This window comes from Lynx canadensis, chromosome C1 (assembly GCF_007474595.2).
Source record: "Lynx canadensis isolate LIC74 chromosome C1, mLynCan4.pri.v2, whole genome shotgun sequence".
Taxonomy (NCBI): domain Eukaryota; kingdom Metazoa; phylum Chordata; class Mammalia; order Carnivora; family Felidae; genus Lynx; species Lynx canadensis.
Window position 1 is genome coordinate 15539194 of NC_044310.1, and position 27841 is coordinate 15567034.

At 54.3% G+C, this 27841-nt stretch overlaps 1 protein-coding gene across 3 annotated transcripts in view; it reads left to right on the plus strand.

Moving 5' to 3' along the window:
• ALPL (alkaline phosphatase, biomineralization associated) overlaps positions 1-27704 on the plus strand; it is a 58272-nt gene extending 30568 nt beyond the window's left edge. Inside the window, exons 1-12 of one of the 3 annotated variants that reach the window (XM_030327229.1) lie at positions 6258-6310; positions 8204-8368; positions 12230-12349; positions 12679-12794; positions 13934-14108; positions 14879-15054; positions 18705-18848; positions 20797-20866; positions 23179-23313; positions 25244-25435; positions 25881-26000; positions 26730-27694. In XM_030327229.1, the coding sequence (XP_030183089.1) occupies positions 6280-6310; positions 8204-8368; positions 12230-12349; positions 12679-12794; positions 13934-14108; positions 14879-15054; positions 18705-18848; positions 20797-20866; positions 23179-23313; positions 25244-25435; positions 25881-26000; positions 26730-26995 (1710 nt within the window). In that variant the 5' untranslated portion in view covers positions 6258-6279 and the 3' untranslated portion in view covers positions 26996-27694. Of the gene's footprint in view, positions 1-6257; positions 6311-8203; positions 8369-12229; positions 12350-12678; positions 12795-13933; positions 14109-14878; positions 15055-18704; positions 18849-20796; positions 20867-23178; positions 23314-25243; positions 25436-25880; positions 26001-26729 lie in introns of those variants that run through there. The other 2 variants (XM_030327231.2, XM_030327232.1) reach the window with 2 other exon arrangements.
• Positions 27705-27841: the final 137 nt, after the last annotated feature.

Consider the following 27841-nt stretch of genomic DNA (forward strand, 5'->3'; position numbering starts at 1 on the left):
TTCCCTGGCCACCCAGCTGTGTGCCAGACTCTGCCGGCCACGGGGCGGCCACCATCAGCAGAGCTCACGCCGCAGGAAGAAGTGACAACTGATGGCTCTCTAAGGCTCTGATAGAGGTGACCAAGGTCTTGAGCGCCCCAGGTTCCAGAAGCTTCAGGAAGAGTCAGAACTACCACATGGGCTGAGACGGGGGTGCAAGGCAGCTCTGTGGAAGGTGGAAGGATGATGGGAGGGATGCGTGGAGTGGACAGCAGGGAACATTCTAGACCAGAGAACGCTGTGTACAGAGCTGCTGAGGCTGGAAGTGCTCAGGGGACAGCTGGTGTCTCAGCTGAGCCCTAAAGACAGCAATGGCTTGGCAGTGAGCAGGGTTGACACCGTGCCTCCCTGGGCACTCCCACATCTGCTTTTTGCCGGGAGAGAGTGCTGTCAGCAGCTGAGGTCTGAGCCTTGCCCTGTCCCTGGCATCTGGCCCTCCTCCTTCTGGGGAAGCCCCTCCTTGGGTCTGACCTGCAGCCCACTCTGACCACCACGCATTCCTTCCTGAGCCCTATACCCAGAGGCTGCTTCATGGCGGCCATAAATAACTTACGTCAGTGAATGAATAAAGTCCTGGCCAGCAAGGCTTGCCAGAAACTCCAGACTTGGCTGAGAGAGGGATTCTGTGTCCCCTCTCTCTGACCCTGCAGCTGAAATGTTCCTCCCTGGGCAGCTGCCTCAGCCCAGTTTGGAATTGTAGGCGGCCCCCAACCCCCATCCCAATCCCCAGCCTGCTGGGAGCTCAGGGAGCACTCAGCACTTCCTGCAGCCACAGCTCCCTCGCAGAGCCAGGAGGGCCCAGCTGACAGCCCAGAGGGCGCTGGCTCTGGCCTGTTCTGATTGTTCCCTGTGTGGGGGGAGTAGGAGCTGGGCAACCAGGGTAAGTCTTTTCTCTTTAGGCCTCAGTCTTCCCATCTGGGCAATGGGACACTGTGTAAAGGTGTATTTCCCAAACTCATCTGCTCACAGAATGACTCAGCACGTCTTGCCCTAGGAGATTCTGACTGAGTAGGTCTGGTGGGGGTGGGGGGGCAGGGGAATGGGAATTTGGGGGTTGGTATGTATCTTTAATCTCCTTTTTAAAATTTGAATAAGTCACACCCTTTTCTTTCTGTACACTCCCTTCGCTCAAACCTCATCAGGTCCTCAGTACCTAGCAATCCAGGCAGGGTGGGGGCTCCTGGCTCCTGGGTGGAGTTTTGCATATATGGGAACCTGCACTTTTAACTGCCTCCCAATCGTTGTAAAACACCCCCATCACTCATTCTTCCCAGTCTGTCTCTCCCCACCACCCCCCCAAACCACTTGGGAATAGGGTTTTTTCCGATTTGCCCCCAGGTGATTCCTGTGGCCTGGTAGGTTTGGGGAAATGTGCTCAAAGGACCCGCCACAGCCCAGACTTTCCAGGTCAGTGACTTCTAGTCTGGAGGCTCCCTAACGACAGATAACTGCCTTCTGGCCCAGCAGAGTAAGGCTAGGGAGCACATGGTGATCCTCCTTGAGACTTGTATTGATTTGTGAGGCTGGTGGGTGGGGGAGCCTTAGAGCTGTCCCAGCCCTGGGAGCTGGGTGGGCCCGGAGGGTCTCTGGGTGAGCTGTGGTGGAGAGACCCCGCAGCAGGGGTGACCTCCGGGTAGGTCCTGTGAGGAGTCCCGTGCAGGGCGTGGCTTAGCACCTTTCATCTGTGTGAGCCTGGATCATCACCACTGTCTGCCCCCCTCCCACATCCCAACACTGCCCAGGCCGCTCTTCCCTCATTGGGGAGGGGGACAAATTATCCAGCTCAGAGTTGTTAATGAGGACTAAACTGAGGCCCCGTATGTCACACAGTGTCTGGTACGCTACAGGTGCTCTCCTAAAAGGGCAATGGGTGTCAGGGTCAAAGGTGCAGGGACTGACCCAACATCACGCAGCGGGGGGAGGTGGGGCCGGGCCCAAACGTGCTGGCCATATGACAGCTGACCAAGTGACTGCACTGATGAGTCTTAGTTTCCCTGTCAACAGGGCCAACGAGCCAACCCTGCTTGTATCACTGGGGTGTTGTGAGGGTCTGACACGATTTGAGGTAAGGGCCTATTGAGAAAGACAAGGCTTTCATGGAGTGATACCACTGGATTTCCTGTGTTCGTGGTGAGCTTAGTGGCCTTTCTGGGACCAGAAAGAGGGGCCCTCTCTTGGCATGAGTGCTGACCTTGAGTGCTCTGTGCCATGACCTTGAGTGCTTTGTGCCATGACCGTGAGTGCTTTGTCCCATGACCTTGAATGCTTTGTACCATGGGGTCTGAGGTGTCCCAGATGGCAGGAAGTGTAATCAGAAAAGGCCTGGTCTCACAGGCACACAGGCTGGTGTTCATCTGGGCTCTGGACGTGTCTCATGGCTTCACTTCTCTAAGCCTCAGTTTCTTTCTTCTTTTTTTTTAATGTTTATTTTTGAGGGAGAGAGAATCTCAAGCAGGCTCTTCACTAGCTGTGAGATCATGGCCTGAGCCGATAGCAAGAGTGGATGCTCAACTGACTGGGACACACAGGCACTCCTGAGCCTCAGTTTCTGAATCTGGAAGATGGGAGCTATCACTACCGTCCTCACTTGATGAGATGTTGGGATGCAGGAGAAAGGGCGATGAATATGGAAAGGGGGGACTTTGGAAGCAGAAAGGGACCCTCCGGGCAGGCAGCATCTCAGCTACCTCCAGCCCGTGTGTGTGACAGGTGGCTTTGAGCCAGCCCCTGGCAGTGATTCACTGGAGCCTCCCTGCTGTCCTGCGGGGCTGCTGCTGTCCCAGTTCTGAGGCAGTGCAGGGCTTGGGGTTACAGGCCATGGAGGTTGGCAGATCTGGGTTCAAATCCCAACTCTGACGTCACGCCTCTGAGCCTCTGTTGCCTTCATTTGCAAGCAGCGTTGCTAGAGCCTCTCTTATGGGGTGAGGCACACAGTTGGCCCCCAATAAGAATAGTTCCTCTTAATCTGGACATAAGTTCACCCCTCTGGCCGAGTCGGCGCAGTCTCATTCCTGGGCTTGTAAACGGGGGTGGAACAGCCATTGTTGCTGCTTCAGAGGAATAGCCAGCCATGACCTGGGCCGGCCAGGCATCCCTTCCTTCTGTGCTTTTATCCCACAGGGTGACCGGCACAATGGCTGGTGCTTTTTCTACCCTGGCCAGTCAGGAATCTCCAAGATGACAGAGACCATATCTATCCTGTTCCCCCAATGAGTCCTTGGTACTTAGAACAGAGCCAGGTACACAGCAGGTGCTCACTAAATGTTTGGGAATGAAGAATGAATGAACAAAGTTGAACAGGCATCATGTGGGGAAGGCCTGGCTTGGGGGAGGGGAGCCTCACGGGCTGTGCCCCCCTTCCTGCTTCATCCCCCCTGGGCTAATCCCCAAAGATTAACCCCAGGGAACAAAGCCAGGTCATAGCCACTGACCCAGGCCTTTGGAGCGAGCATCCAAGGCTAGGGTGACCGGGTGTTTGCAGGGTACTGAGGCTGCCCTGTGGGGCCCTCTGTGCCTCAAGATGAGCCTTCTGTCCCCCACCCTGGACATGGTCCTCACGGCGGTCCTCAGCCTCCTCCTCCTGATACTGACATTAAGCCTGCTCTTTTTTTTCACCTGCCGCCTGGCCAGGCCCCTCAGGTAGGAGAACTCACCAGGGCCCAACGCCCCTGCCTCCAGATCTCCTGCCCTAAACTCATTTGTCTACTATTTGCTCTTGTGGAATAAAGGGCGGGCGGGCGCTGGTCTCTCTCCTTCTCCGTGGTGGGGAAACTGAGGCCCAGAAAGGCTGAGTCAGCCTGGGCTTGAATTGCACTTGGCCACGGATAGCTGAGATCCTTTGCTCGGTTTCCTAAACTGTAAAGCGGGCTAACAATACTTGCTGTGAGGAGTAGGTAAAATCACAGATGTCAACAGTTAGCACAGTGTTCAGCACAACGTGTGCGCCCAAGGAATGGTAGTGATTTTTATCTGGCAATTGTCCTGGACCTTTTGAGACCTAGACGCCCAGGACTGGCTTTTTCCTGACTCCTAGGGGCTCCCATGTCCTCTGCCCCAGCTCAGTCCTTAGGGCCCAGGCCCCACCCCTCTGCTCTTTCTCCTAAACTGCCAAGTAGTTGCTCCTTCTCCGGGGCCCAGAGCCCAGTCAGGACTTCTGCATAATTGTCATGAATAATCAGGGCATGTAGCTGGGAGCCTGGCAGAGACAGTCCAGCTGGGAGGTGGGGGGCAGTGGGGCCGGCTCACCCTTGGAGGCTCCATTCGGAGCTCGTAGAGCATTGGCAGAGGGTGGTGGGCAGCTGGGGCCTCTGCGGCCCCAGACTGGGCCCCACGGAGTCCATCACCAGGGCTGCGAGAGAGCAGACTTGGAGACTCAGGGTGGGGGCAAGAGCGGGAGCCAGCAGAGCAGATTCTGGCTTCTGAAGGCTTTAGATTCCAACCCCCTCTCCTTTTCGGGCAGAGGCAGTGGGAGAAGGCACCTGTCTGTCTCTAGGACAGGGTCTAAAGACCACATCCCTGGGGTCAAAATTCCAGAGCATTCCAGCCTGAATCCTGAGGCTTTTCATTAAGTTAGCATTTACAGGGCTGCTTCTGTGTGCGTAGGGTTGGGGATTCAAAGATGTGGAGTGGTGTTTACTCTCACAGAGCATCAGGCTAGCAGGGAAGAGAAATAAGAATAATCATGCAGGCTGGATGAGCCCTGTAGATCTCCTGGAGCCACGCTTCACTTTTGTTTTTCCTTATTTTCTTGTTTGTATTGGATGGAGAGAGAATTAAGTCCTATTTCTCAGTGCATGGTGCACTATCATGAGCCTTGATTTTTTTCACAAAGGAGATCATGGCAAATAATAATAATAATAATAATAGTAATAATAAAGGAGATCATAGACCCCCTCTGTCCACTACATAGGTTATTAGTGAGAAATCATGGTGAAAGTCATTATAAACAGAAGTGCAGTACACAGGTCATTTTCATGTTGTCTGTGTTTATAGATTATTTATAGATCGTTTATGTACGCTCTCAGAGTAGTGCTCTTATTTTATTGAAGTATAATACACATTCATACAGGAAAGTGTCCTCATCGGGGCGCCTGGGTGGCTCAGTCGGTTAAGCGTCCGACTTCCGCTCAGGTCATGATCTCGCGGTCTGTGGGTTTGAGCCCCGCGTCGGGCTCTGTGCTGACAGCTCAGAGCCTGGAGCCTGTTTCAGATTCTGTCTCTCCCTCTCTCTCTGCCCCTCCCCTGCTCATGCTCTGTCTCTCAATAATAAATAAATGTTAAAAAAAAAAGAAAAAGTGTCCTTATCAATACATTGACAGCTTATTGGGTTTTCAGACAGAATGCACCCATGTAACTAGCTCTCAGATCAGTCGCAAGTCCTCTGTGCCCCCTTCGGTCTCCACAACCCCAAGTGTAACCTTTATCTTGTCTTCTAACACCTAGCTTTGTCTTTATACTTTATCGTGACTTCTGTACTCTTGGATTGGCTTCCTTCATTCAACCTTCCCTTTGCAAGATGTTGTTGTATGGATTTGTCCATACTCACTGTTGTGTAGTTTTCCAGCCCGTGAGCCCACACAACGTATTTATCCATCCTGCTGAAGATGGAACTGTTCTGAGGCCGTTACAAGCAGGGCTGATATGAATGTTCCCATAGATGTCTTTTGGTGAACACACGCGTGTGCGTGTGCGCGTGCGTGTGTGTGTGTGTGTACCTCTGTTGGAGATAAATGGGTTAGAGGGCATAGGTACAGTGTCAGCCTTGGTAAATGCTGCCAGTTTTCTTTTTTTTTAATGCTTATTTTTTTTGAGGGAGAGAGACAGAGCGCAAGTACGGGAGGGGCAGAAGAGAGAGAGAGAGAGGGAGACACAGAATCTGAAACAGGCAGAGCCCCACACGGGACTCATACTCCAGAATGGCAGGATTGTGACCTAGGCTGAAGTCAGACGCTTAACTGCCTGAGCCACCCAGAAGCCCTGATGCTGCTTTTCCAAAGTGGCTGTACCCATCTACGCTCCTCCAGCAGTGAATGGCTGCTCTAGGAATACCATCTCCTTGCCAACACTTGCATTTTCTGCACACACAAAGGAAGGATTTGGGGTTGATTCTTCCCTTCCCCCTGCCTCCCTCTTTAGAGCATTAGCTTTCAACTGATGTCAGTATTTACTGTGTCAAGCATTGGAGTATGAACAAACAAGGCAAAGTCCCTGCCTTTAGAGACTCCCAGTGTGGCGGCGGAGATGGACCAGAAAAGAGTTACTTTCAAAACAGGTACCTACAAACAATGATTGAACGAGTGGAACGAGTGGCCATCCTGAAGCCTTCCTGAAAGAAGGCGACTTTGGTTTTTAAACCATTTGGAATAATATTATAATGTATTGATATTGTGTAATAATTTTTTAAAGTTTATTTATTTTAAGAGAGAAAATGAGCACACTGAGTGGGGGAGGGGCAGAGAGAGAGAGAGAGAGAAGGAGAAAATCCCAACTCACAGCTCCATTTCACAAACCGTGAGATCATGACCTGAGGTGAAATCAAGAGTCGGACACTTAACCGACTGGGCCACCCAGGCGCCCCAATATTGTATATCAATTTACTAACATTTTTTTCTGATGTTAGGGTTTACTCTAGAAACACTTGAAAACAAAAGCAGAGTAAAAAGAAATCAGGGGGCTCCTGGGTGGCTCGGTCGCTTAAGCATCTGACTTTGGCTCAGGTCATGATCTCACAGTTAGTGAGTTCAAGCCCTGTATCTGGCTCTGTGCTGACAGCTCAGAGCCTGGAGCCTGCTTCAGATTCTATGTCTCCCTCTCTCTCTGCTCCTCCCCTGCTCACGCTCTGTCTTTCAAAAATAAAACATAAAAAATAAAAATAAAAAAAAAGAGAAATCAGAAATCGTCTGAAATTCCACCTCAGAGTTAAGTGCTGGTAGATGTCAGATGTAGAGTATTTCCTTTCAATTCCCTCCTGCCCCATCAAGCTGGGTTTTTAAGGGAGCCAGATGGATGTGGAAGAGGGGTGGTAAAAAGCACAGGGGTGCAAATGAATGGCACATTTGGTGACTGCTGGGTGTTTTGTGGGTGCGATACCGGTGAGCCCTCACCTCTGGGCACTGAAATGCAGGGCGCACGTTTTAAAGATTGAATCAAGATCCCCTTTTCTAGGGGCAGAGTGGTTTCTTATCTAACGTGACACTCAACTGTACAATGTTGAGCATTGTTGCCGTTTCCCACGACAAATGAAATGATCATTTTTATCTGGGTTTTGGTGGCAGTACTATTTTCCTGTGAAACTCTTGCCATTGAAAATTTCTCATCTTCCAGCAGCATTTATGCGCAACAGGGTTAGTACATTTCTCAGCTGCAATTGGGGTTATCCTTTGTGATCCTGACAGTATGACCACAGTTTGAAAACTTTCTTATGCCATTTCATACATGCTTATTTTAGGCAATTTGGAAAATTCAAATAAATAATAATAAAGGGAAGAGTAAATAATCATTCATAGTCTTCCTGCCCAGAAAAAACCACAGTTAATGTTTTGATGTATTTCCTTCTAGAGTGTGTGTGTGTGTGTAACAGTTTTTTAAAATTATAAAGGTAACATCTTTATTTGGGAAACTCAGAAAAGACAATGAGAAAGCAACTGAGCCATCTGAAATGTCACCACCCAGAAACGGGCACCTTCAGCAGCCAATCTTCCTGTGTATCAGTTCTATTCCTTTTATATCTCTCACCATAAATGACAAGCTCTAGAAGAGAATGTGGCAAGTGTGGTTGTCTCTAACAAAGGGTGGACTCTGTTGTGTCTCCAGTGTGCTTGGGAAAGGTAATTCAAAGGCTAAAGACCGGTTCAGAATCAGGAGCAGGAGCATCCTTACCTGGGAGCTTGTTGGAACCGCACTCGATTCTGGGCGATGGCAGGTGGAAATGGGGAAGGAACCATTTTGCTTCATGGAACTCGTGTATTATACTGCCACAACCGTATGTGATTAAGCTTCCTGAGGGAGGGACCACTGGGGTTTACATCCTAGTGCCTAGCCCTGTGCCTGATTGGTGATAAGTGCTCAACATATAATGAATGAATGAGCGAAAGTATGAGTGGATGGACAAATGAATTCTGGAGCTGTGGCCCACATGTCTTTTTTTTCCCCCTTTAATTTCTAGGATCGGAACATCGGTTAGCATCTGACCACTGCCAGCCCATCCCCTCCCACCCACGTTGGTCATACCTCTGGGCCCGAGAGAGAAAGCAGGTCTTGGAGTGCACCATGATTTCTCCATTCTTGGTGCTGGCCATTGGCACCTGCCTTACCAACTCCTTAGTGCCAGGTACGATGGAGGACCCAGGTGGAAGGGTGGGGAAACCTGGTGCAGGTGGGATAGGATGAGGGCAGTGTCTATGTTGAAGGTCATAGAACTGTCCAAGTTAACAGCTGCAGACAAATGTTCACAGAGCAGGAGCCCCCAGCTCTGCTACTGCGCGTCCTAATGTTGGACGGGCCACTCTTTTTCTCTTTATATTATCCTTCTCTTCCTTAATTGGGGCATAAACTATTCCAAGTCTTGGGAGGCTAAGTCTCCTGTTGGTTTTGTCTATTTAACTCTCCCTCATGGTGATACGTTTCCTTGTGGTTGGTAATTTTTGCTGGTGAATTTGATAATTTCATTTTTTGTTGGTTATTGGAGACTAACCTAGAAGTGTTTCTATGGTGCAGTGTTGCGTTTGATTCTTCAACTGATTCTGGACAAGTTTTTTCTAGACAAGTTAATTCCTCAGTTTTGAGTTCTTACACTATAAATTTGGACCCCCACTTAGACCGGGCTCAGATCTGGAGTGTTATCCACGTTTCTCAAGACTGACTTTCTTTCCCCATCCCTTCCGTAGCTCCAAGGTATCATATGCACGTTACCAACCTAGACCTGCATCTGGTCGGACACCCCAGGGCCACTCAGCAGCAGCCCCAAGTGGAAGAAGGGAGCCCATCTTGGCTCAGTCCACTATGTGGGTAGAAGTCCCTGGTTGTCCTCCCAGAATCTTAGTTTCTCCATCTGCCAGCTGGAGACAGTAATTCCTCCTCCTTACATCTGTTATAAGAATCACACAGTATTGGGGCACCTGGGTGGCTCAGTCGGTTGAGCGGCCGACTTCAGCTCAGGTCGTGATCTCACAGCTCGTGAGTTTGGGCCCCGCGTCGGGCTCTGTGCTGACAGCTCAGAGCCTGGAGCCTGCTTCGGATTCTGTGCCTCTCTCTCTCTCTGCCCCAACCCACTCAAATTCTGTCTCTAGCTCTCAAAAATAAAAAAAATAAAAGAAAAAAGAATCACCCAGTATAGTCAGTGTCAGGCAGGGAGTGGGTTCTCTTAGGAAGAATATTTTCTTCTTTTTTTTAAATGTTTATTTTTGAGAGAGAGAGAGAGAGAGAGGGAGGGAGCGGGGGAGAGGCAGAGAGAGAGAGAGGGAGACACAGAATCCAAAGCAGGCTCCAGGCTCTGAGCTGTCAGCACAGAGCCTGACGTGGGGCTCAAACTCACGAACCATGAGATCATGACCTGAGCCAAAGTTGGACGCTTAACCAACTGAGCCACCCAGGCACCCCAAAAATATTTTCAACAGATGAGGAAATTAGGGTTCAGGGAAGGGACTGGCCTTCCTCGGGGAGAGAGTCAGGGCTAGGGATAGAACCTGAGCTGCTGGATCCCCAGGCCATCATCCCCTCTGTGGTCCCATGATGCCTTTCGGTGTGTATCCTTGGGGACCAGCGGTGGCTCTAGGACCAAGTCCCTGCTTTCTCAGCACTCATAGCCCACCTGGGTGAAAGGTGCATGAAACAGATGGATGAAAAGTGAAAAGATGAAAAAGCAACGAAATGAAAACTCTTCAAATATTCAGCAATTCAATCTTTTGTATTTGTTCCTTTTTAGACATTCCATTGGGTGTGTGATGGCATTAGCTTGTCCTCTCGCTCTTTTTTAAGTTAAGTATAGCTTAAAGTGCACCAATTTAAAACGCATAGCTTGATGAGTTTTTACGTATTGTATGTCCTTATAACCATCACCCAGATTAAGACAGAACATTTCCAGTCTTGGGACACTTAAGGGCCTTCCTGTGTGCTCCCCAAGCAACCCTACCCCCAAGCCAAAATGACACAGGCTCACTCCTGCCACCGTAGATGAGTTCTGCCTGTTTTAAACTTCATGTGAATGGAATTATACAGTACACATTGACAAGTACTTTTCATGTGGCATTATATTCTGAGCATTTGTGCATGTCATTTAATGTTCTCCAAAAACAATGGCCTTTTGATACTTGGTTGTCCAAAGCCATGATTGCTTAAGTCAGTCCCCTGACAATGAAGTTGGTTTGACATCCACTAAACCCTTCTCAGGTTCAGGCCCTAGGGTGGCTCTGGTGAAAAAGACTGAACAGTCTCTCAGTCCCCAGGGACCAACCACAGTGGGAAAACTGGCAAACTGGGATCAGAGCTTGAGTCAAGACGAAGGAATAAGTGCAGGGAGGCTGATGCCAGTCCAGCCCCTGGGGGTCTGCCAAGCTGTTGGGGAAGGGGGAGGGAGGGCCTGGTTATAGGAAAATCGAGACGGCAAGAAGTTCATCACCACCCAGATGGCACCCAAATGGCCGAAGAAGCTCCTTGACCGAAGCCTTGCCACTGTGGTATGCGTGGAGGGGGGCAGGAAGGAGATGGGAACCAGCGCTGAGCCAGTGGGATCCCTGATCAAAACCACTGGCTCAGGCATTTGTTGAGACGTCATCTCAGTCCTAAAACTGTCTATGCACTCCCGTTTTCCTGGGGGGCAGAAACTCAAATGGAGAGAACTTGCCTAAAGGTATACAGCTAGATAGAAGGGCCGAGGCTCTCCAGACTCCAGCTGGGGACTCCGCCTGTGGGGTCTGAAATTGGTGAGCTCAGCAGATACCTTCGGAAGAGTGGCAGCATTGGAGGCTGCCATGGTGAGGAGGTGGGCTTGGCTCCTGGGCCTCTGCTTGCAAGAGAAACGGATTCCAGGGGGCATCTGGATGGCTCAGTCAGTTAAGCCTCAGACTCTTGGCTTTGGCTCAGGTCACGATCACATGGTTCCTGAGATTGAGCCCTACGTCGGGCTCTGCGCTGACAGCACGGAGCCTACTTGGGATTCTGCCTCCCTCTCTTTCTGCCCCTCCTTCTGCTTGCTCTCTACCTCTCTCTCAAAATAAACAAAAATAAACTTAAAAAGAAAAATAAAGGGTGGGGGGATTCCAGTTCTGGCCTGGAATTACTGGGGGTGGGGGCGGGGAATGTTGATCTCCTGTGGGTCAGGAAGTCAATTTCTCGAATCCAGCCCTCCTCGTGACCCTGGGAGGAATAGACAAAGAACCACATCTGACAGGAAGGAAACGGAGACTCAGGAAGGTGACCTGGCCACACGGGGGTACTTGGCGTAGTTGTGGTTTCCACTGAAATCTGTCGGGCACTACAGTTGTGTTCTTTCTGGACTACTGGACACATGGGGGGTGGGGACGGGGGCGGGGAGAAGAGCATTCCTGGTTCCCAGTGTTTCTCAAGGTTAGGGACACAGAACAGGCTCTTTGCTAATTTATCCTAACAGGAATAAGATTGTGTGTGGCTACTTTAAATCTGATTCATTAAACAGAAGGCAAGTCCTGCTTTCCAGTACTGCTATCGATGCTGTTGGTAACTCAGGTTTCTGCTGACTTTAACGATTAAGCCAAGCAGAGTTGATCATTGATGGCTGGATACATCTGGGGACTCCTTCAGGTGAAAGTAGTTCTCTCGGACAGATTAAACATTACCCTCCCAGTTGTGCTTGCAGAGTTAATTCATTTGCTGCCTTAGCAGAATGTCTCTACTGGGTGGAAGGAAACAGCATGGGTTTTGGAGAGTGGAGCCAGAGCTGTGTGGCCTTGGGCAAGTTGGCTGGCATCTCTGGGCCTCAGTTTCTTCAGTCTGAGACATGGGGAGAAGGCCCAGTGTCCACAGGCTTGTTTGGAGGGTTGGCCTGGCAACTGTCGACGAGCCACCTGGTAGCCGTCTGAGACTGACGGCTGCTGCTTCCTCCCCCAAGTCCAGGCAGTCCTGCCCTCAGGCACGAGAAGTTGGGGGTCTGTAATGTCTGGGGATGGGAAGCTGCCCCCCATCCCTGCCGGATAACTCTGCCTCTCTGTCTATATAGAGAAAGAGAAAGACCCCAAGTACTGGAGGGACCAAGCTCAACAGACCCTGAAAAATGCCCTAAGGCTTCAGAAGCTCAACACCAACGTGGCTAAGAATGTCATCATGTTCCTGGGAGACGGTGAGGCCTGGGGGCCCGAAGGAGAGGGCTGGGTGGGGGCACCTAGGGAAGGGCCTGGGGAGCCAGGCTGTGTTGAAGAGGCTGGGGCCCTGGGAGGCATGTTTAAAGGGGATGGGGGTCCAGGCTGTGGACCCAAGAGGTCTGCTCTGCCAGGCGGTCTCTGAGGGTCTGGGGAGGGAAGGGAGAAAGGGGCCTCCTGGTCACATTTACAGAGCCGTGCTCCAGTGCCCACTGCCCAGCCAGGCCGGGCAAAACTAGAATTCTATAGGTGCCCGAGATGGAGAGGCGGGGAGCCCGAGAGACTGAGGCGCCCCCTTCCCCTGCCGCAGGGATGGGTGTTTCCACGGTGACGGCCGCCCGCATCCTCAAGGGTCAGCTCCACCACAATCCCGGGGAGGAGACCAGGCTGGAGATGGACAAGTTCCCTTACGTGGCCCTCTCCAAGGTGAGCTCCGGCCCCAAGCCCGCAGCACCGAGGAAGGGCAGGGGAATCCAGCCTGCGGGCTAGGCGGTCAGCCCTCCTGGGGTCTCCGCAGGCCCCCCTGTGAAATGGGCATGGCAGCAGCTGCTTCCCGAGACTTTATTTTGAGGGTTTTAGCCATTGATTTAAAAATCAATTGAAGTATGAAGCGCACAGAGGAGAGCGTGCGTGCGCCAGCGTATAAACCGCACGTGGCCGTATGACCAGCGTCCAGGCTGCGACACTGAACGTGACAGCCGCCGAGAGTCCCCCAGCTCTCCTCCAGTCCCTCGTTCCACCCCCCACCCGACGCCCACTGGCTTCCGACACCGCAGATGAGCTGCCCTGCTTTTGTCCTTGCTGTCGACGGAATCGCGCAGTTTATATGCTTCCGCGCCGGATCCCTTGTGTTCGGTCTCTCCCCAGGCGCCTCCAGAAGTGAATTAGATTTCTCCCTACGGCTCTTGCTGCTGGGGTCGTAGGGGCTGGTGCTGGTGGTGCTCTGTGATACTGATCCTCTGGACCCTCTGGGTCAGGCCCAGGGCTCACTGCTGGGGGAATGGCAGGGCCTGGAATGTTCTCCATGGCTCTCAGGCTGGTGGGAAGGAAGACGGGCAAATAGTTTCAGGGTCTCAGCTAGAAGTCTGAATGGGGGAGGGGGGCTCTTCCCCATTTCCTCCGTTCTAGATCTTGCTTCTCTTCCCTTTTCCTTTTCCTTTTCCCCAGCCTCGCTTTTTCAAGAACTCAGCAGCCCTGTCGCCCCCTCCTTACCCCCCTCCCTGCCGCTCCGGGACTTACTTGCTTCCCCCTCCCCGTTGCTGGTTCCCATAGCCCCAGACCCTGAGGGAGGCCCGAGTGACCAGCCCCCACTCCTCTGCATGTTGGAGGGTTGTATTCACCCCTTCCTGCTGCCCTGGCTGCCAGGGCACAGGGAGTGGGGGCAGGAAGCTGGCAGCCAGGTGATGCTGTGGCTCTGGGGGGACCTCTGCAGGTAGCAGGGCTCAGCCAAGGCCATAGGAGGCCTCTGTCTCCATCATGCCCCAGCCCCCACGGTGTGAGTGGGGGTGATGTGAAGGCCACCAGAAAGGCCCGGCCGACTCCTGCCCCTCCTTTCCCACCTGCAGACATACAACACCAACGCTCAGGTCCCGGACAGTGCAGGCACCGCCACCGCCTACTTATGTGGGGTCAAGGCCAACGAGGGCACCGTGGGGGTGAGCGCAGCCACCCAGCGAACCCAGTGCAACACAACTCAGGGGAACGAAGTCACCTCCATCCTGCGCTGGGCCAAGGACTCTGGTGAGTGGGGGTAGTGGCAGGGAATGGGGCCCAGCTGTATTTGGGCCTCAGTCTGCCCCACTGTATAATGGGGAGAGGGCAGAGAAAGATGCTCTCCAGGGATCTTCCAGCTTTGATGTCTGGGCATCTGTGAGATATTCATGGGACCCCTTCCATGACAGGGTGGGCTAGTGGCTTAGGGGGTTACTCAGCTGTGGCTCTGGTCCCGGCTCATTTCCCTGAGTCTATTTATTTGACTCTAAAGCGAGCATGAAAACCTTGCCCCCTCATACATCTGGTGTGAGGAAAAGGTAAGGGACGTAGCCCGGTGGGAGTTCAGTGTCTACTTCTCCCTTCTTCTCCCTGGAAGCAGGGGAGGCCCTGGCCCGTGTCCCAGGACCTCTGGGGTCAGAGTATGAGTCTGACTGGGAAAGTGACAGAGCCACACCACCTGAGGGCCCCTAGGAGAGCCCCCGTGTTCTTGCAGGGGACCCAGGCAGGGTCCGTGGGGTGTGTGATGGAGGGGAGGATTCTGGCCCAGGTGCTCACAGCTTGAGGGCTCTCAAGAAGGGGAGGGCCACAGAGGCAGAGTGTCTGAGCTGTGCTGCCCAGATATTCAGAAGCCACCACTCCCCCTACCAACCCCTTCCTTCAGTACTGGTGGGGAGACTGAGGCCCAGGCAGTCTGTTGAACTGACGGGAAGCCAGTCTTTAGTCAGGAGAGGGAGGGAGAAGGCAGCTGGGACATCCCCATTCCCAGACAAAGCCAACTGTCCTCTCCCGCACCCCAGGCAAATCTGTGGGCATTGTGACCACCACGAGAGTGAACCACGCCACCCCCAGTGCCGCCTACGCCCACTCTGCTGACCGCGACTGGTACTCAGACAACGAGATGCCCCCGGAGGCCCTGAGTCAGGGCTGCAAGGACATCGCCTACCAGCTCATGCACAACATCAGGGACATCGAGGCGAGTGTGGGGGGTGCAGCTGAATCGGGCACGGGCGGGCTTGTGAGGCCGGGCCTCCGGTGGGCCTCGGGCCTTGGGCCTCAGGCCTCTGCTGGCTCAGGAAAAGCAGCTCGGCCTGGCTCCCCACACACCTGGGAGGCTCCCGGCCCATTAGGGGATTTGCGGTTGGGGCAGGGAAGCGCTGGAAGCTGTCTCCGCGGTGGGGCCGAGGGATAAACCCTGATGTGGCTATACCACCACACCCCAAGAATCAGGCGCCCAGGGATTATCCTGTAAATTGGAATCTGGCGCTGCACCACCAGCCCCCCACCCCCACACGGGGAGGTAGGGGTGACACAGTGGCCATCTGAGGGGAGTACCTGCCCTGCACACTCACACGTGCACTGACAGGCACGTGTCCCACGCACTCAACTAGCGAACCCAGAGGAAGGGTGGTATGGGCCGTGGTTAGCACAAGCTCTCGTTTTTAAACTTCCTGGCTTCAAATCCTTGCTAGCTGTGTGACCCTGGGTCAGTTGCTTAACCTCTATACCCATTCCTTTTATAGCCCGTTTGTAAAACGTACCTAACTTGTAAGCCCATTGAGAGATCCAAATAAAATAATCCCTCAGAGTCGAGTAAGTCCTGACACCTAGTGAGGGCTCAGAAAGTGCTAGCCTTATGCACGAGCCGCATACCCCTGCCCTGAAGCATAGCTTCGGCAGACTGAGCAGGCTTAGGCGTGCAGGTGCACACCTACAGCCCAGATACTGTCCACGTGGTGCTCAGAGGGGTCCCTACTCTGTTCTTACATGAGAACGTCCAGCTGTTCTTTTCTTAGGCTCTTGTTACCCACTGCTGGGGTCTGGTGAGGGGGCGAGGGGACTTTAGCTCCCTGAACCTAAAATGGGGTTTCGGCGAGGCTCAAAGAAAGCCCCCGGGTCCCACCTACCCCTCACCCGCTTCTACCACCACCAGACACCAGCCAGTTTGCACTGGCTCCCAGACCTGCCTTCTGTCCCCCATGCAATGCTTCCCCCCAGCCTCCAAGGCCCTTCTACCCACCCATGACTTCCTTTTCCCAGGCGGTGGGTTGAGCACCCCATTTCAGGACCAACAGTCCCGTTGATCCCTCCTCGTGAGCCTGTATCTGTATCTGAGCCTCTGTCCTGGTTTTGCCTCCACCTGACGCGCATCCTGGGGCAAGCTGCTTCTCCTTCCTGAGCCTCAGTTTCCCCACCTGTGCAACAGGAATAGAGAGCCCCACCTGCCCCCTCCCGGGGCCGCTGGAGGCCGAGATGAGGTCATGGATGTGAGAACATTTGTTGTACAAGTGCAGGGTGTAATTACGGGGCTGCTCCTTGGGGAGATGTGCCAGGAACAGCCGGAGAGGGGGACAGGAGCTTAGGGAAGAGTTCTCCGTGGGGTGTGGGTGGACGGGGGTCCTCAGGCCGCTGGAGCGTCAGCTGGGGCATGAGTGAAGAGGTGGGCCAGGGTGAAGACTGCCCTCCTTCCTCTCTCCTCTCGCCCTTTTCCCTCCCGTCTGCTCCTGCATCTCAACCTTCCCAAAGCCCCCCAGCCCCCCGGCTGCACATGAAACACAACTCCTGGTGTCCGCCCTGAAAATAAATATCTTTTGCTAAAAAAAAAAAAGGAAAGAAAGAAAGAAAGACACAAACCCAAACCCCAAAGCCAAACAGCAAGTCTGTTATTTGGGAGTTTAATGAGCGTGTGAAGTCCCTGCTGGGGCTGGAAATGATGAGGCTCCAGGCAAGAAGATTGGGGGCTTCATTTTCCACTCTGAAAATGCCAAGGGGTCAGGTTCTGTGGGAACAGGGGTGGGGAGCCGGGGCCGGTGACCCGGGGTCCCCTCTCCTTCCCCTCGCAGCCTGCCCTGCCCCCAGAGCTCCTGGCTGGGGCTGGCAGTGAGGAACTCGCCTCTCTGGAAATACTCTGATATCCCACTACTTCTGCTAGTGAGAACACTGCCCACTGGGGCTGCAGCCGGGTGCTGGGACTATATCGCATCACTGCATTTCCTTCCTTAGCAATCCCGTGGGTGGTTGTTACTTCCATTTTACAGATAAGGAAACCGAGGCTCAGAGAGGTGAAGTGACCGGCCCTTGGTCAGTAAGCAATAGAGTCAGAGTCAAACCCAAGTTGGACTTCCAAGCCCGTGCCCTTTCCAGCTCCCCGTGACCCAGGGTGGCCGCGGGTGCCATCCCCACCTCCACCGTCGGCCCGGACCCCTGGGTTCTGAGGAGCGAATGAAGCGGAAGGGCGAGAACAGTACTAGGAAATGCCAGGCCTGGGACAGTGGAGCTGAGGCCAGCCATGGCCGGGTTCTGCTCTCCCAAGGTGTCGAGGGGCGGCGGCCTGGCCTGGCGCCCGCGGTGACAGGAGGACACCGGTGTGGCGGTCACCGCAGGCGGCGGCTGTTGTGTTCTTGGCCCCATTTTAAAAATAGTCAGGACTTCAAACATGGACTCCCAAGGAAAACAAACAGTCCCGCGTCCGTCCGCCCGCGCACGCCAGCCGTGGTGAGTAAAATTAGCCTGGCGGGGACTACACAGACGTGAGCACTGGCCACTGTTTGCCCAGGCTTCCAGCTGGGCTGTCCCGAGACCTCCCTGGCAGAGGCCTCTCGCCTGTGGCATTCTGTCTCCCACAGGGGAGAGGAGGCTCTTGGAGGCCCTGTCCTCGGCCCTGCAGATGCACCAGGGTCCCAGTGCTGGGGTCAGGGAAGCCTCACGATCAAATCCTGGCCGTGTCCCTTACTGTGTGGCCTTAGGGGAGAAAGATCACATTTCTGTTCCCCTTTCTTTAGTTGGAAAATGGGGACACAGGTTCCCCTGCAGCCTTGGTATGAAGTGGATTAAGATAATGTATCTGAAGGGGCACCTGAGTGGCTCAGTTGGTTAAGCGTCCGACTTCGGCTCGGGTCATGATCTCGCGGTTCGTGGGTTTGAGCCTGCGTCGGGCTCTGTGCTGACAGCTCGGAACCTGGAGCCTTGCTTCCGATTCTGTGTCTCCCTCTTTCTCTGCCCCTCCCCCGCTCACTCTGTGTCTCTCTCTCTCTCAAAAATAAACATTCTAAAAAGTTAAAAAAAAAAATGTACCTGACATGCAGTTAGTCCTCTGTAGACGTGTTATCTTATGCAAGTGGGAGCTGAGTCAGGCTTCTGGAAAACCAAGTAGGAGAAGTTACCAGTGCCTCTAGTATTTCACCCAGAAGCCCCAAACCATGGTCTCAATAGACTCATGATTTCATCTCCCTGCTTGGAAAAGCAGAGGCTCAGGGCAGGCAGTGTGGACCGGAACCAAGACTCTCCAAGCTGGAGGGGCACCTGGGTGACTCAGTCAGTTAAGCGTCCGACTTCGGCTCGGGTCATGATCTCACGGTTTGTGGGTTCGAGCCCCGCATCGGGCTCTGTGCTGACGGCTTGGAGCCTGGAGCCTGCTTTGGATTCTGTGCCTCCTTTTTCTCTCTGCCGCTCCCCCACTTGTGCTCTGTCTCTATCAAAAATAAATAAATGTAAAAAAATAAAAAATAAAAAAATAAAAAAAGACTCTCTAAGCTGGAAAAGCATTCACACTATTCCCGGTGCCTTTAGGAGCCCAGCTCTTGAGGCTTGGAACCCTGGGGTACTGATGTTTCCTGTCCCCTTTAGGTGATCATGGGGGGTGGCCGGAAGTACATGTTCCCCAAGAATAGAACCGATGTGGAGTATGAGATGGACGAGAAGGCCAGGGGCACGAGGCTGGACGGCCTGAACCTCGTTGACATCTGGAAAAGCTTCAAACCGAGACACAAGGTAACCCATTGAGGGGCCAGGTGGCTGCAGGAATGGGGCTCTGGGGAGCCTCTCTCTGAATCTCAGTTTGTTTCTTCCTCTGTAAGTGGGGGGTCATAATTCTTACCTTGAGGGGCTCCGATGATCTAACAGATACATGAATGGCACATAATACATGCTCAATTAATCCCTCCCTTCAGAGGAGGGCACCCAGGAGAACTAGGCAGTGAAGAGAGGGGGCCAGAGAGTCACCTGCATGGACATTGAGGCCACTTGAGCCCCTACTGTGTGTGGGACCCCTCGCCGGGCATGAATTCCAAGGGATGAATCAGATGGTCAAAGGGATGTGGATCTCTGTGTGCTTGGATGGCTGGAAGCCCAGGACCTACGGGAACCCAGAGGGGACAGACCACAGGGAGGGGCTGAGAAGCCTTGAGGAGGAGGAGGAGTAGAGGAGGAGGTGGCAGGAAGGGGAGGGTGCGAGCCACGGTGGGAGGTGGAAGCCGTCCATCTTGAGTTGGCTTTGGCCCTGGCGAGGGCACGTGCTGGGGACGGGAGGCTGGAGCGTTGGAAGGGCCTGAGCGCTGGCTCCCTGGAGTGGTTCTGGCAGCCGCTGGGCCTGGGGCAGCTGGGGTCTGGAAATGACTGTGGTCAGGGCTGAAGACAGTGGGGAGCAGCCTGGGAGCCACTTTGATGTCACTCTGGGGTTGGGTTTCTGAGGGTTCCAGGACTGGCCCCCAGGGAGGCCTTGTGGGATGGGGCTGGGCCAAGAGTGAGGTGGAGGCAGGGGCCTGGGGGTGGCCCCCACAGGGTAGATGAGGGTGGGACTGAGCCGCTTTGAACCTTTTCTGTTTCTCTGAGTCAGCTCTGGCCGGGCCGAGCCCCTTCCTGGCCCAAGCCAGAGAGACACTGCCCCTCCCAGCCTCAGTTTCTTTGTGCGGGACATGGGGCTAGGATTTAGTCCTTCTGGCCTGGGCAGGTGCTTAACCCTGGAGCTCAATCTAGACTCCAAGAGGGAGAGACAGGACCCACACCAGTCAACGGACAGGGTGTCCCTGTGGGTTCCCAGGTAGGCCATACATACCTCGAAAATCATGCCTGAACAGTGGATGCTGAAGTCAGACTCCCAGTGGCTCTGTCATCTGTGACTCAGTATCCTTGTCTGCAAAATGGGAATAACAGTATCTCCCTCGTAGGGCTGACGCGAGACCTGAATGAGGTAACACAGGAGAACCAGCTCAGCAAAGCAGGGGTGGGGAACCCCGCTTCCTCAGCCTTCCCGCCCTCCTTCCCTAACAGTCACTGAGGCTCCAAAACCACAGATCCCAATGCCATTGCCCAGAGAAGGCAAGCGGCTCTCCTGAGGATGCACAGCTGAGTCCTGGCGGTACTGTAGCCCCTGGCTCTGGTGCTGAGTGGTGACATCTCCAGTTAAGTCAGCCAGCCTCTTCCTGCGGCCTCTGTCCTGGGGAAGCAGCACTTCCTTTATCAGCCCCTTAGATGAGGTTGCTGGGGGAGACCTAGGGTTTTACTTCCTCCTTAGCTCTCCACAGCTTCTAGAACACACACAGCCCACACCCCTCAGTGGGTGCTCAAGGCCCCTGGTGACCTGCACCTTCCTCTTCTTGGCTCCATGATCCCTCCCTGCTATTTGAAACTCTCCTCCCTGACCCCAGGCTGATCGATGGCTTCTTGTCCTCCAGGGCCCCATTAGGACATCACCTGCACCAGGAGGCCCTCCCTGATCCTGCCTCTGGGCCCACAGTGCCCCCTGGTCTCTCGGAATTCTCTTCCCTTGCATTAGAATTGCCTATATGTCATTTCTTGAAGGCAGAGATGGGAGGTCCTCAGGGAGGGGTTAGTAAATGACTGAAGGAAACAAATATGTGCCCCGGTCCCTGAGACCCACTGGGCTCTGTCCTCCCAACCCCCCAGCTCCCATGTGGCTGACACTGGCCTTTCCTCCTAGCACTCCCACTATGTCTGGAACCGCACCGAACTCCTGACCCTTGACCCCTACAGCGTGGACTACCTCTTGGGTAAGTGGAGGGTGTGGAGTAGGGGACACCCAGCTGGGTGCCCTGGGGCTGGGGCTGTGAGTCCAGCACCTGAGGGGCCAAGGTCCCAGCCCTCCCTCTACTTAGGGACCTTTGCTCTCAGGTCGAGGACCTGGGAGAGGTGAGGAAGGGGGTCTGGTTCATAGAACTGGGCCTGAAATCTGCTGGCTGTGCAAACTGAACGGTTCCGTTGAGCACAGAGGGAAAGTAACGCTCAGGTAGGGGAAGGGACCTGTGGCATCCCACTCAGCTCATTAACATCAGGGCCCAGGTAAATCCAAACCCCGGCTGGGGCAGGAGGCCTGGAGCCAGCCTTGCTGTGTGGCCAGGGCAGAAGCCAGCCGGGTTGTCTCTGCCGGTCTTGACTGGGGGATGTCCCCCGGGGAGTGGGGAGCCAGGGCCCTGGTGAGGTGGAATGAGGCCCTGAGCACCACCACGCCGACACCTGGGTCCCCTTTCCCACCTGGCTGCTGTGCCCAGTGAGTGGTGGCAAAATTTCCTACAAACCTTTTCCAAAGAGCACACCTCTAGGTCCTGGGTGTATCATTGGAGGTTATGGGCTCAAAGCTGGGCACCTGGGAGGATCCCCTAGACAGACCACACACACACACACAGCCCTCTGCTTGCCTGGGTCACACAGCACACACCCTATAGCACACACAGGTGTGTAGAGTTATACATGTTCCCATGCAGCACAACAGGCCCACTCATGGATCTTAGAGCCAGAGTGCTGGGTTCAAATCCCACTCTACCACATATGAGCTCTGCAACCTTGAGCGGGTGGTTTCTCCTTTCAACGCCTCAGTTTTCTCTTCTGTAGAGTAGGACTAATGTAAAATGAGGCTAATGATGGGGCCTACCTCAGGGCTGCCAATGCACTGTGTAAATTACTTGTTGGGGGGCTACTGGGTGGCTCAGTTGGTTGAGCGACCGACCGACTTTGGCTCAGATCATGATCTCGCCATTCTGGAGTTCGAGCCCCGCCTCAGGCTCTGTGCTGACAGCTCAGAGCCTGGAGCCTGTTTTGGATTCTGTGTCTCCCTCTCTCTCTGCCCCTCCTCCACTCATGCTCGGTCTGTCTGTCTGTCTGTCTCTCTCTCTCACAAATAAATATTTAAAAAATAAATAAATAAATTACTTGTTACCGTGTAGCAAACGATCTCCAAACTTAACAGCTTAAAATACGAGTTAACATTATTACTTCACACAGTTTCTTGGGGTCAGGAATTTGGGAGCAGCTCCACTGGGTCTCCCATGAGGTTGCAGTCATCCGAAGGCTTGACTGGGGCTGGGGCTTCCGTAATGGCTCACTCCTAAGGTTCGCAAGTTGGCGCAGGCTGTTGTCAGGAAGCTTCAGTTCCTCGCCACATGGAGCTCTCCATAGAGTTGCTGAAGTGTCCTTATAACATGGCAGCTGGCCTCCCTCAGAAGAGTATGCACGGCTAAGGCTGTAATATTTTATGCCCTGGCCTGGAAGTCACATACCATCATGTCTGCAGTATTCTGTTGGACACACAGGATAGTCTTGGTGTGGGAGGGGACACACAAGGGCGTGAATTCCAGAAGACGGGGACTATTGGGTGCCATCTTGGAGGCTGGCACCTATGTGCTTCCAAAGCACTTAGGACGGCCTGTGGCACACGGTGAGCATTCTGTCCATTAGAGCTCTTGCTTGACTGTGCCCCCACTCACAGAAGGGGTAAGGTGTTCTAAAAGAACATCCAGGACTAGAAATACCACCCCGGTACATGTGGAATCTTGTGACATGGTCAAAGAATGGATCAGTGTTATTTCACAAGTGAGGAAACCCAGACGTGAGCCAAACCTTCTACCATTTTACCACACAGGACACTATACCCTTCACACCTGACCTGTAAATGATGCGTAGGTGCACACGCAATCTGCCCCATTGAATCCGTGCCCTCAGCCTGGGGGCTGTGGTGCCATGCCTGGAGGCCTTCAGGCTTGGGGCTGGGCTGATGGGCTTAAGTCCCAGATCTCCCACTTAGCAGCCGAAGATACCAAGCTACTGAGCACCGGTGCCTCAGTCTCCTTCTCTGTAAAATTGACTTCGGTGAGCCCTTCCCCGTAGTGTGGCTGCAAAGGTAAAAGGAGGCATGTTCTCAAAGCACTGGGCACATGTGGGCCCACAGGAGCTTCTCCCTGCCCCCCTGCTTGCTCTCACCCCAAGCTGTATGCGCCCAACCTGTGTTCCCTGAGATAGCCCGGGCTCCTTCGGGGCCCTCCTTGCAGAGTCATGAGAACTCACCATCCATATCGTCCTGTGTCCTCAGGTCTCTTTGAGCCGGGGGACATGCAGTACGAGCTGAATAGGAACAGCACGACTGACCCGTCACTCTCCGAGATGGTGGAGATTGCCATCAAGATCCTGAGCAAGAACGCCAAAGGCTTCTTCTTGCTGGTGGAAGGTAGGGCCCCAGGCTTGGCCTCAGGGCCACTTCCCTGGGAGCTTCCTGGGGTCAGGGGATGGGGAAGACAGCTGTCTACTTTTGGGGAGAAGGAGATTCCTTTTGGGGAAGATGGGGCACGCAGGGCGTTGAAGCCCCCAGCCCAGCAAGCCGTTCTCCTTTGGGCCTGAGGATGGCCCGTCAGGCTGACTAGTCCAAGAAGACTTCCCAGGAGCCTTCCTTTTGGGGGTCCCTCCCCGAGGCCCCTGAGCTTCACTCCTTCCAAAAGACAAATTAGTAGGCCCTGATGGACCCCCCTGCATCTGAGCGGCTGCCTGGCTGGGCTCAAGGAACAGGCCCGGGGTCCTCGTCCACACATGCCCATCAGTCTGCGGGAGCCCTCAGCTGGATGGTGTGTATCTGCCGTTCCTAGGCACGTGTGGGGCCAGCGTCAGATTCGTGAGTCCTGTGCCTGAAAGGAGACCCAGGGCAGGCCCTGGGATGTCCCGGGTCCCCCCGATTAGGACAGCCAGAACTTTGGGGATTGGCAGTGCTGCGTGCCAACGTCCACAGGGTTTCCCAGCGCTGATGGGAAGCACTGGAGTCGGGCTTGTGTTCTTTGCTGCTGCGGCCTCTACCTGTACATTTCTGTAAAATGAGGCCAAAAATAGTCTTCGAAGTGTTATTAGCATCCATTGCGTTCAGAGACATAAAGTACTTGGAACAGGGCCCAGCAGAGAATAAATCTTCCGTGTTTCTATTATTACCATTATTATGATTACACAATAGCTAAGTCAATAACAATAGGAAGTGTGAGGAAGTGATAAAGTTTCCGGAATCTTCCAAAGTTCTAATAGCCATTGTCTTCTGTGGTTCCTGATGTTGCCTCACTGAACTCTAGAGGTACACACACACACACACACACACACACACACACTTGCACATATACTCTCGCCACACATATACACACACTCAGGCCCCTCTGCCTTCCAGAGGCCAGTGGCAGCCAAGCCGGCTTGGCCGCTTTCTCGCCAAACCCCAGGGTTCCCACTTAAGCATGGCAGGTCTCAGCCTGGCCTGAACAGGCCTCTGACGCCAAGGACCCAGCCAGGAACCAATGGTGGTGAGCACAGGCTCCCCTGGGAGCATTTCTCTTTGTGACTGCTCCCAGAGCCACAACAAAGGGAGGACCCACCCTGCCAGCCTGCCAGGCCAGAGTGGTGAGGCTCAGGCCAGTGGGAAGGGAGGGCGGCCAGGCCGCCCCGGCTCAGGACCCTCAGAGTTGGGAGTGTCCACTCAGGCATCCTTCTCCTGTTAGAGACAAGGAGGGGTCCCCTCAGGTCATGTAGCCCTGAGCCATGACCTTTAAAGCCAGGCTCAAAGCCAAGCATCTTGCGCTCATGTAGGAGAGGCGGCACAGGATCCAGGCTTCAGAGGCCTTTGTGAAGGCTTGCCACGGGCACTGAGAATGAGAGTCATGCCTGAATTCAAATCCCGCTACTCCCACCTTGGTCGCGTCACTTCTGCCCCCAGGCCTCATTTGCTCCATCTGTAAATGGGGCCGATTGTGCCCATTTCTGCCCAGGATTGTTGTTATGGGGAAATAAGACACCGGCTTGTTGTGCCTGGCACTCGGTAGGACCTCAGGCTTGCTGGTTCCCTTCTCTGTCTGTCTGAGGTCTCAGACTCCTTCAAGCAGCTGAAGATGCTGCACTGAGAGCCCCATGGGGACACAGACAGAGCACAAAGTTTTCAGTCAGGTGGATCTGGCTTTGCTCTCTCTGTGCATGAGCCCTTGGTCTACAGCCAACCTTCTCTGAGCCGCTGTAAAGGTTGAACGCCGCATAAAGTGCCTGGCGTGGTACACGGGGCCCATCAAAGGTTAATCCAGCAGTAGTGTGGTGGGGCCTTCCGTCCCCTTCACCCGAGCCCTCCACCTCGGTGTCTCAAGGAGGCAGGATTGACCACGGGCATCATGAAGGCAAGGCCAAGCAGGCGCTGCATGAAGCAGTAGAGATGGACCAGGCGATTGGACGGGCAGGCGCCATGACGTCCGTGGAAGACACACTGACCATCGTCACTGCAGACCACTCCCATGTCTTCACTTTCGGCGGGTATACCCCCCGTGGCAACTCTATCTTTGGTAGGTGGGCCGCTGTTGGGGTGGACACTGGGCACTCCCAGGGCTGCCCGTCTGGGAGCAGGCGCAGGGCGGGAGAGCCAGCAAGCTCGGGGCCTGGCCCGTGTGGGATCCATGAGAATTGGGTAGGACAGAGAAGTTACGGATGGGTGGGGGGTGTAGGGTCAAGCGCATGCGTGGGTGGATGGGTGGCTACCTGTGTGATGGGTGGATAGAAGAATGAGAGGATGGATGGATGGACTGGTGAGGGCTGGGTGGATGGACAGACGGACAGGTGGAATACCAGATGAGGGGGATGTGGGCACAGTGAAAACTGAGGGGTGGTTAGTTGGAAGTAAGCCAGGTTTAGAAGGTGGCTCCATGGAGTAGTTCAAAGGGGACTTGAGGGTTGCCAGGCTGGGGCTTGGAGACTCCAACATGACTCCGGGGCCAATCCCTTTCTGTGCAGGTCTGGCCCCCATGGTGAGTGACACAGATAAGAAGCCCTTCACCTCCATCCTGTATGGCAATGGGCCTGGCTACAAGGTAGTAGGTGGTGAACGAGAGAACGTCTCCATGGTGGACTACGGTGAGATTGTCAAAGTCCAGAGCTGGGAGGGGACACGGTGCCCCTTGGGGATGGGCTTGGGAACCCTGCAGGCTCCCTGTAGGAGACCCCAAGGTCAGGGGTCTCCTAAGAGCCAGGACTTGAGTCAGAGCAATCCCAGTTCAAACCCCCTTGTACGATTGAGCAGCTCTGTGACCTTGGGCATGCAACGTGGTCTTCCCCAGCTTCCCTTTCCTCCTTAAAAGAATTCTAGCTCCCAAGGTTGTCTGAAGGACTAACTGGGTCTGAGGAGCTTCGTGTAGTGCCCGGCACATGCAGGTGCCTGCTATGTTACACTGCCATCTTTATGGGCTATATAATATTCCAAAATCTGAGCCTTCTCAGTGTATTCATCTGGTTCCCTCCTGTTGAATATTCATTTGCTCATGATTGCCCCAGTAGCCCATGGGGGTCTAACTGTGCAGCCAATGGTAGGAGGCTCTCCCAGGTTGACTGTTCCCTTCTAATGGAAACAGCCCAGCTGAGGTTGATTTTTCTCTTCTGGGGGGTTGAGGGTACAGGCTTCTGTGTCAGAACGGACTCAGGCCCAAATCCCGTGGCCTTACACAAAATGACTTCCCGGCACTGAGCCTTGGTTTCCTCCTCTATGAAACGAGGGCATGTGAACCAGCCTGAAAGAGCGGGGAGGAAGTGGCTGCAGACTGCCAGTCCCCTGGCAGGCTCTCAGCAAGTGTTTCTTCTGGCCCACAGCTCACAACAACTACCAGGCGCAGTCTGCTGTGCCCCTGCGCCATGAGACCCACGGTGGGGAGGACGTGGCGGTCTTCGCCAAGGGTCCCATGGCGCACCTGCTACATGGCGTCCACGAGCAGAACTACATTCCCCACGTGATGGCTTACGCGGCCTGCATCGGTGCCAACCTTGACCACTGTGCCTCGGCCAGCTCGGCAGGTGGCCCTTCACCAGGTCCCCTGTTCCTCCTGCTGGCCCTGCCCTCCTTGGGCATCCTGTTCTGAGGGCCCGCGGCCCAGGCACCCACTAGCCTATGACAGATGGCCAGCCTCCCTCTCTCAGCACTGCCCACCACCTGGGAGCCCACACCTCAAGGGCTGGGGAGGCGGGGGGCCTTCACAGCCTCAACAGCTGCCAGAAAGAGGACCCAGGAAACCAAAGTCTGCTGCCCGCCTCGCTCCCCTCTGGAATCCTCCACTGGCACCAGACCCATTCCTGGCCTCCGGCCTCTGCTCCCTCCCTGCTGCCCCTTTGGCCAACAGAGTAGGTTTCTCTTGGGCAGGCAGAGAACATAGACTGCCGAAATTCTCAAAGCATCTTATTTTTCTAGCAAACATATTTCTCCAGGCCTGGAGGCCCCGAAGCTTCCATGGAACATTCCGGATCTGACCTTCCCACTCCCCTCCCCTCTTGGAACCACCAGGCCCCATCATGCTCATGTCCCTACCCGCAGGGGAGACCGAGTCCTTCCCTGCAGGATGGGGGTTTGCTCATTCATTCCGAGGCTGCCAGGGGCTCCCAGGAAGTAAACTGGGACTGGCCATCCAACCCCAGGGTGGCCGGACACTTCCCAGCTCTTAACATGCACGCCCACTCCTCTCTGAAGCGACACCCCTGTTTGGAACGGCAAATTTTTTTTTTTTTTCTCTTTTTGGTGTTGGTTAAAAGGGAACACAAGACATTTAAATAAAACTTTCCAAACATTTCTGAGGACAGAACTGAGTCTTTGTGGTCAGTGAGGAAGAGAATGAAACAAGCTTGTTTCTCTGGGAAGAATTGGACTCCGGGCCCAGGAGGGCAGATGGAGTCCGGCAGGGAGGAAGGGGCGTCCTGCTGACCCGGGGGCTTCT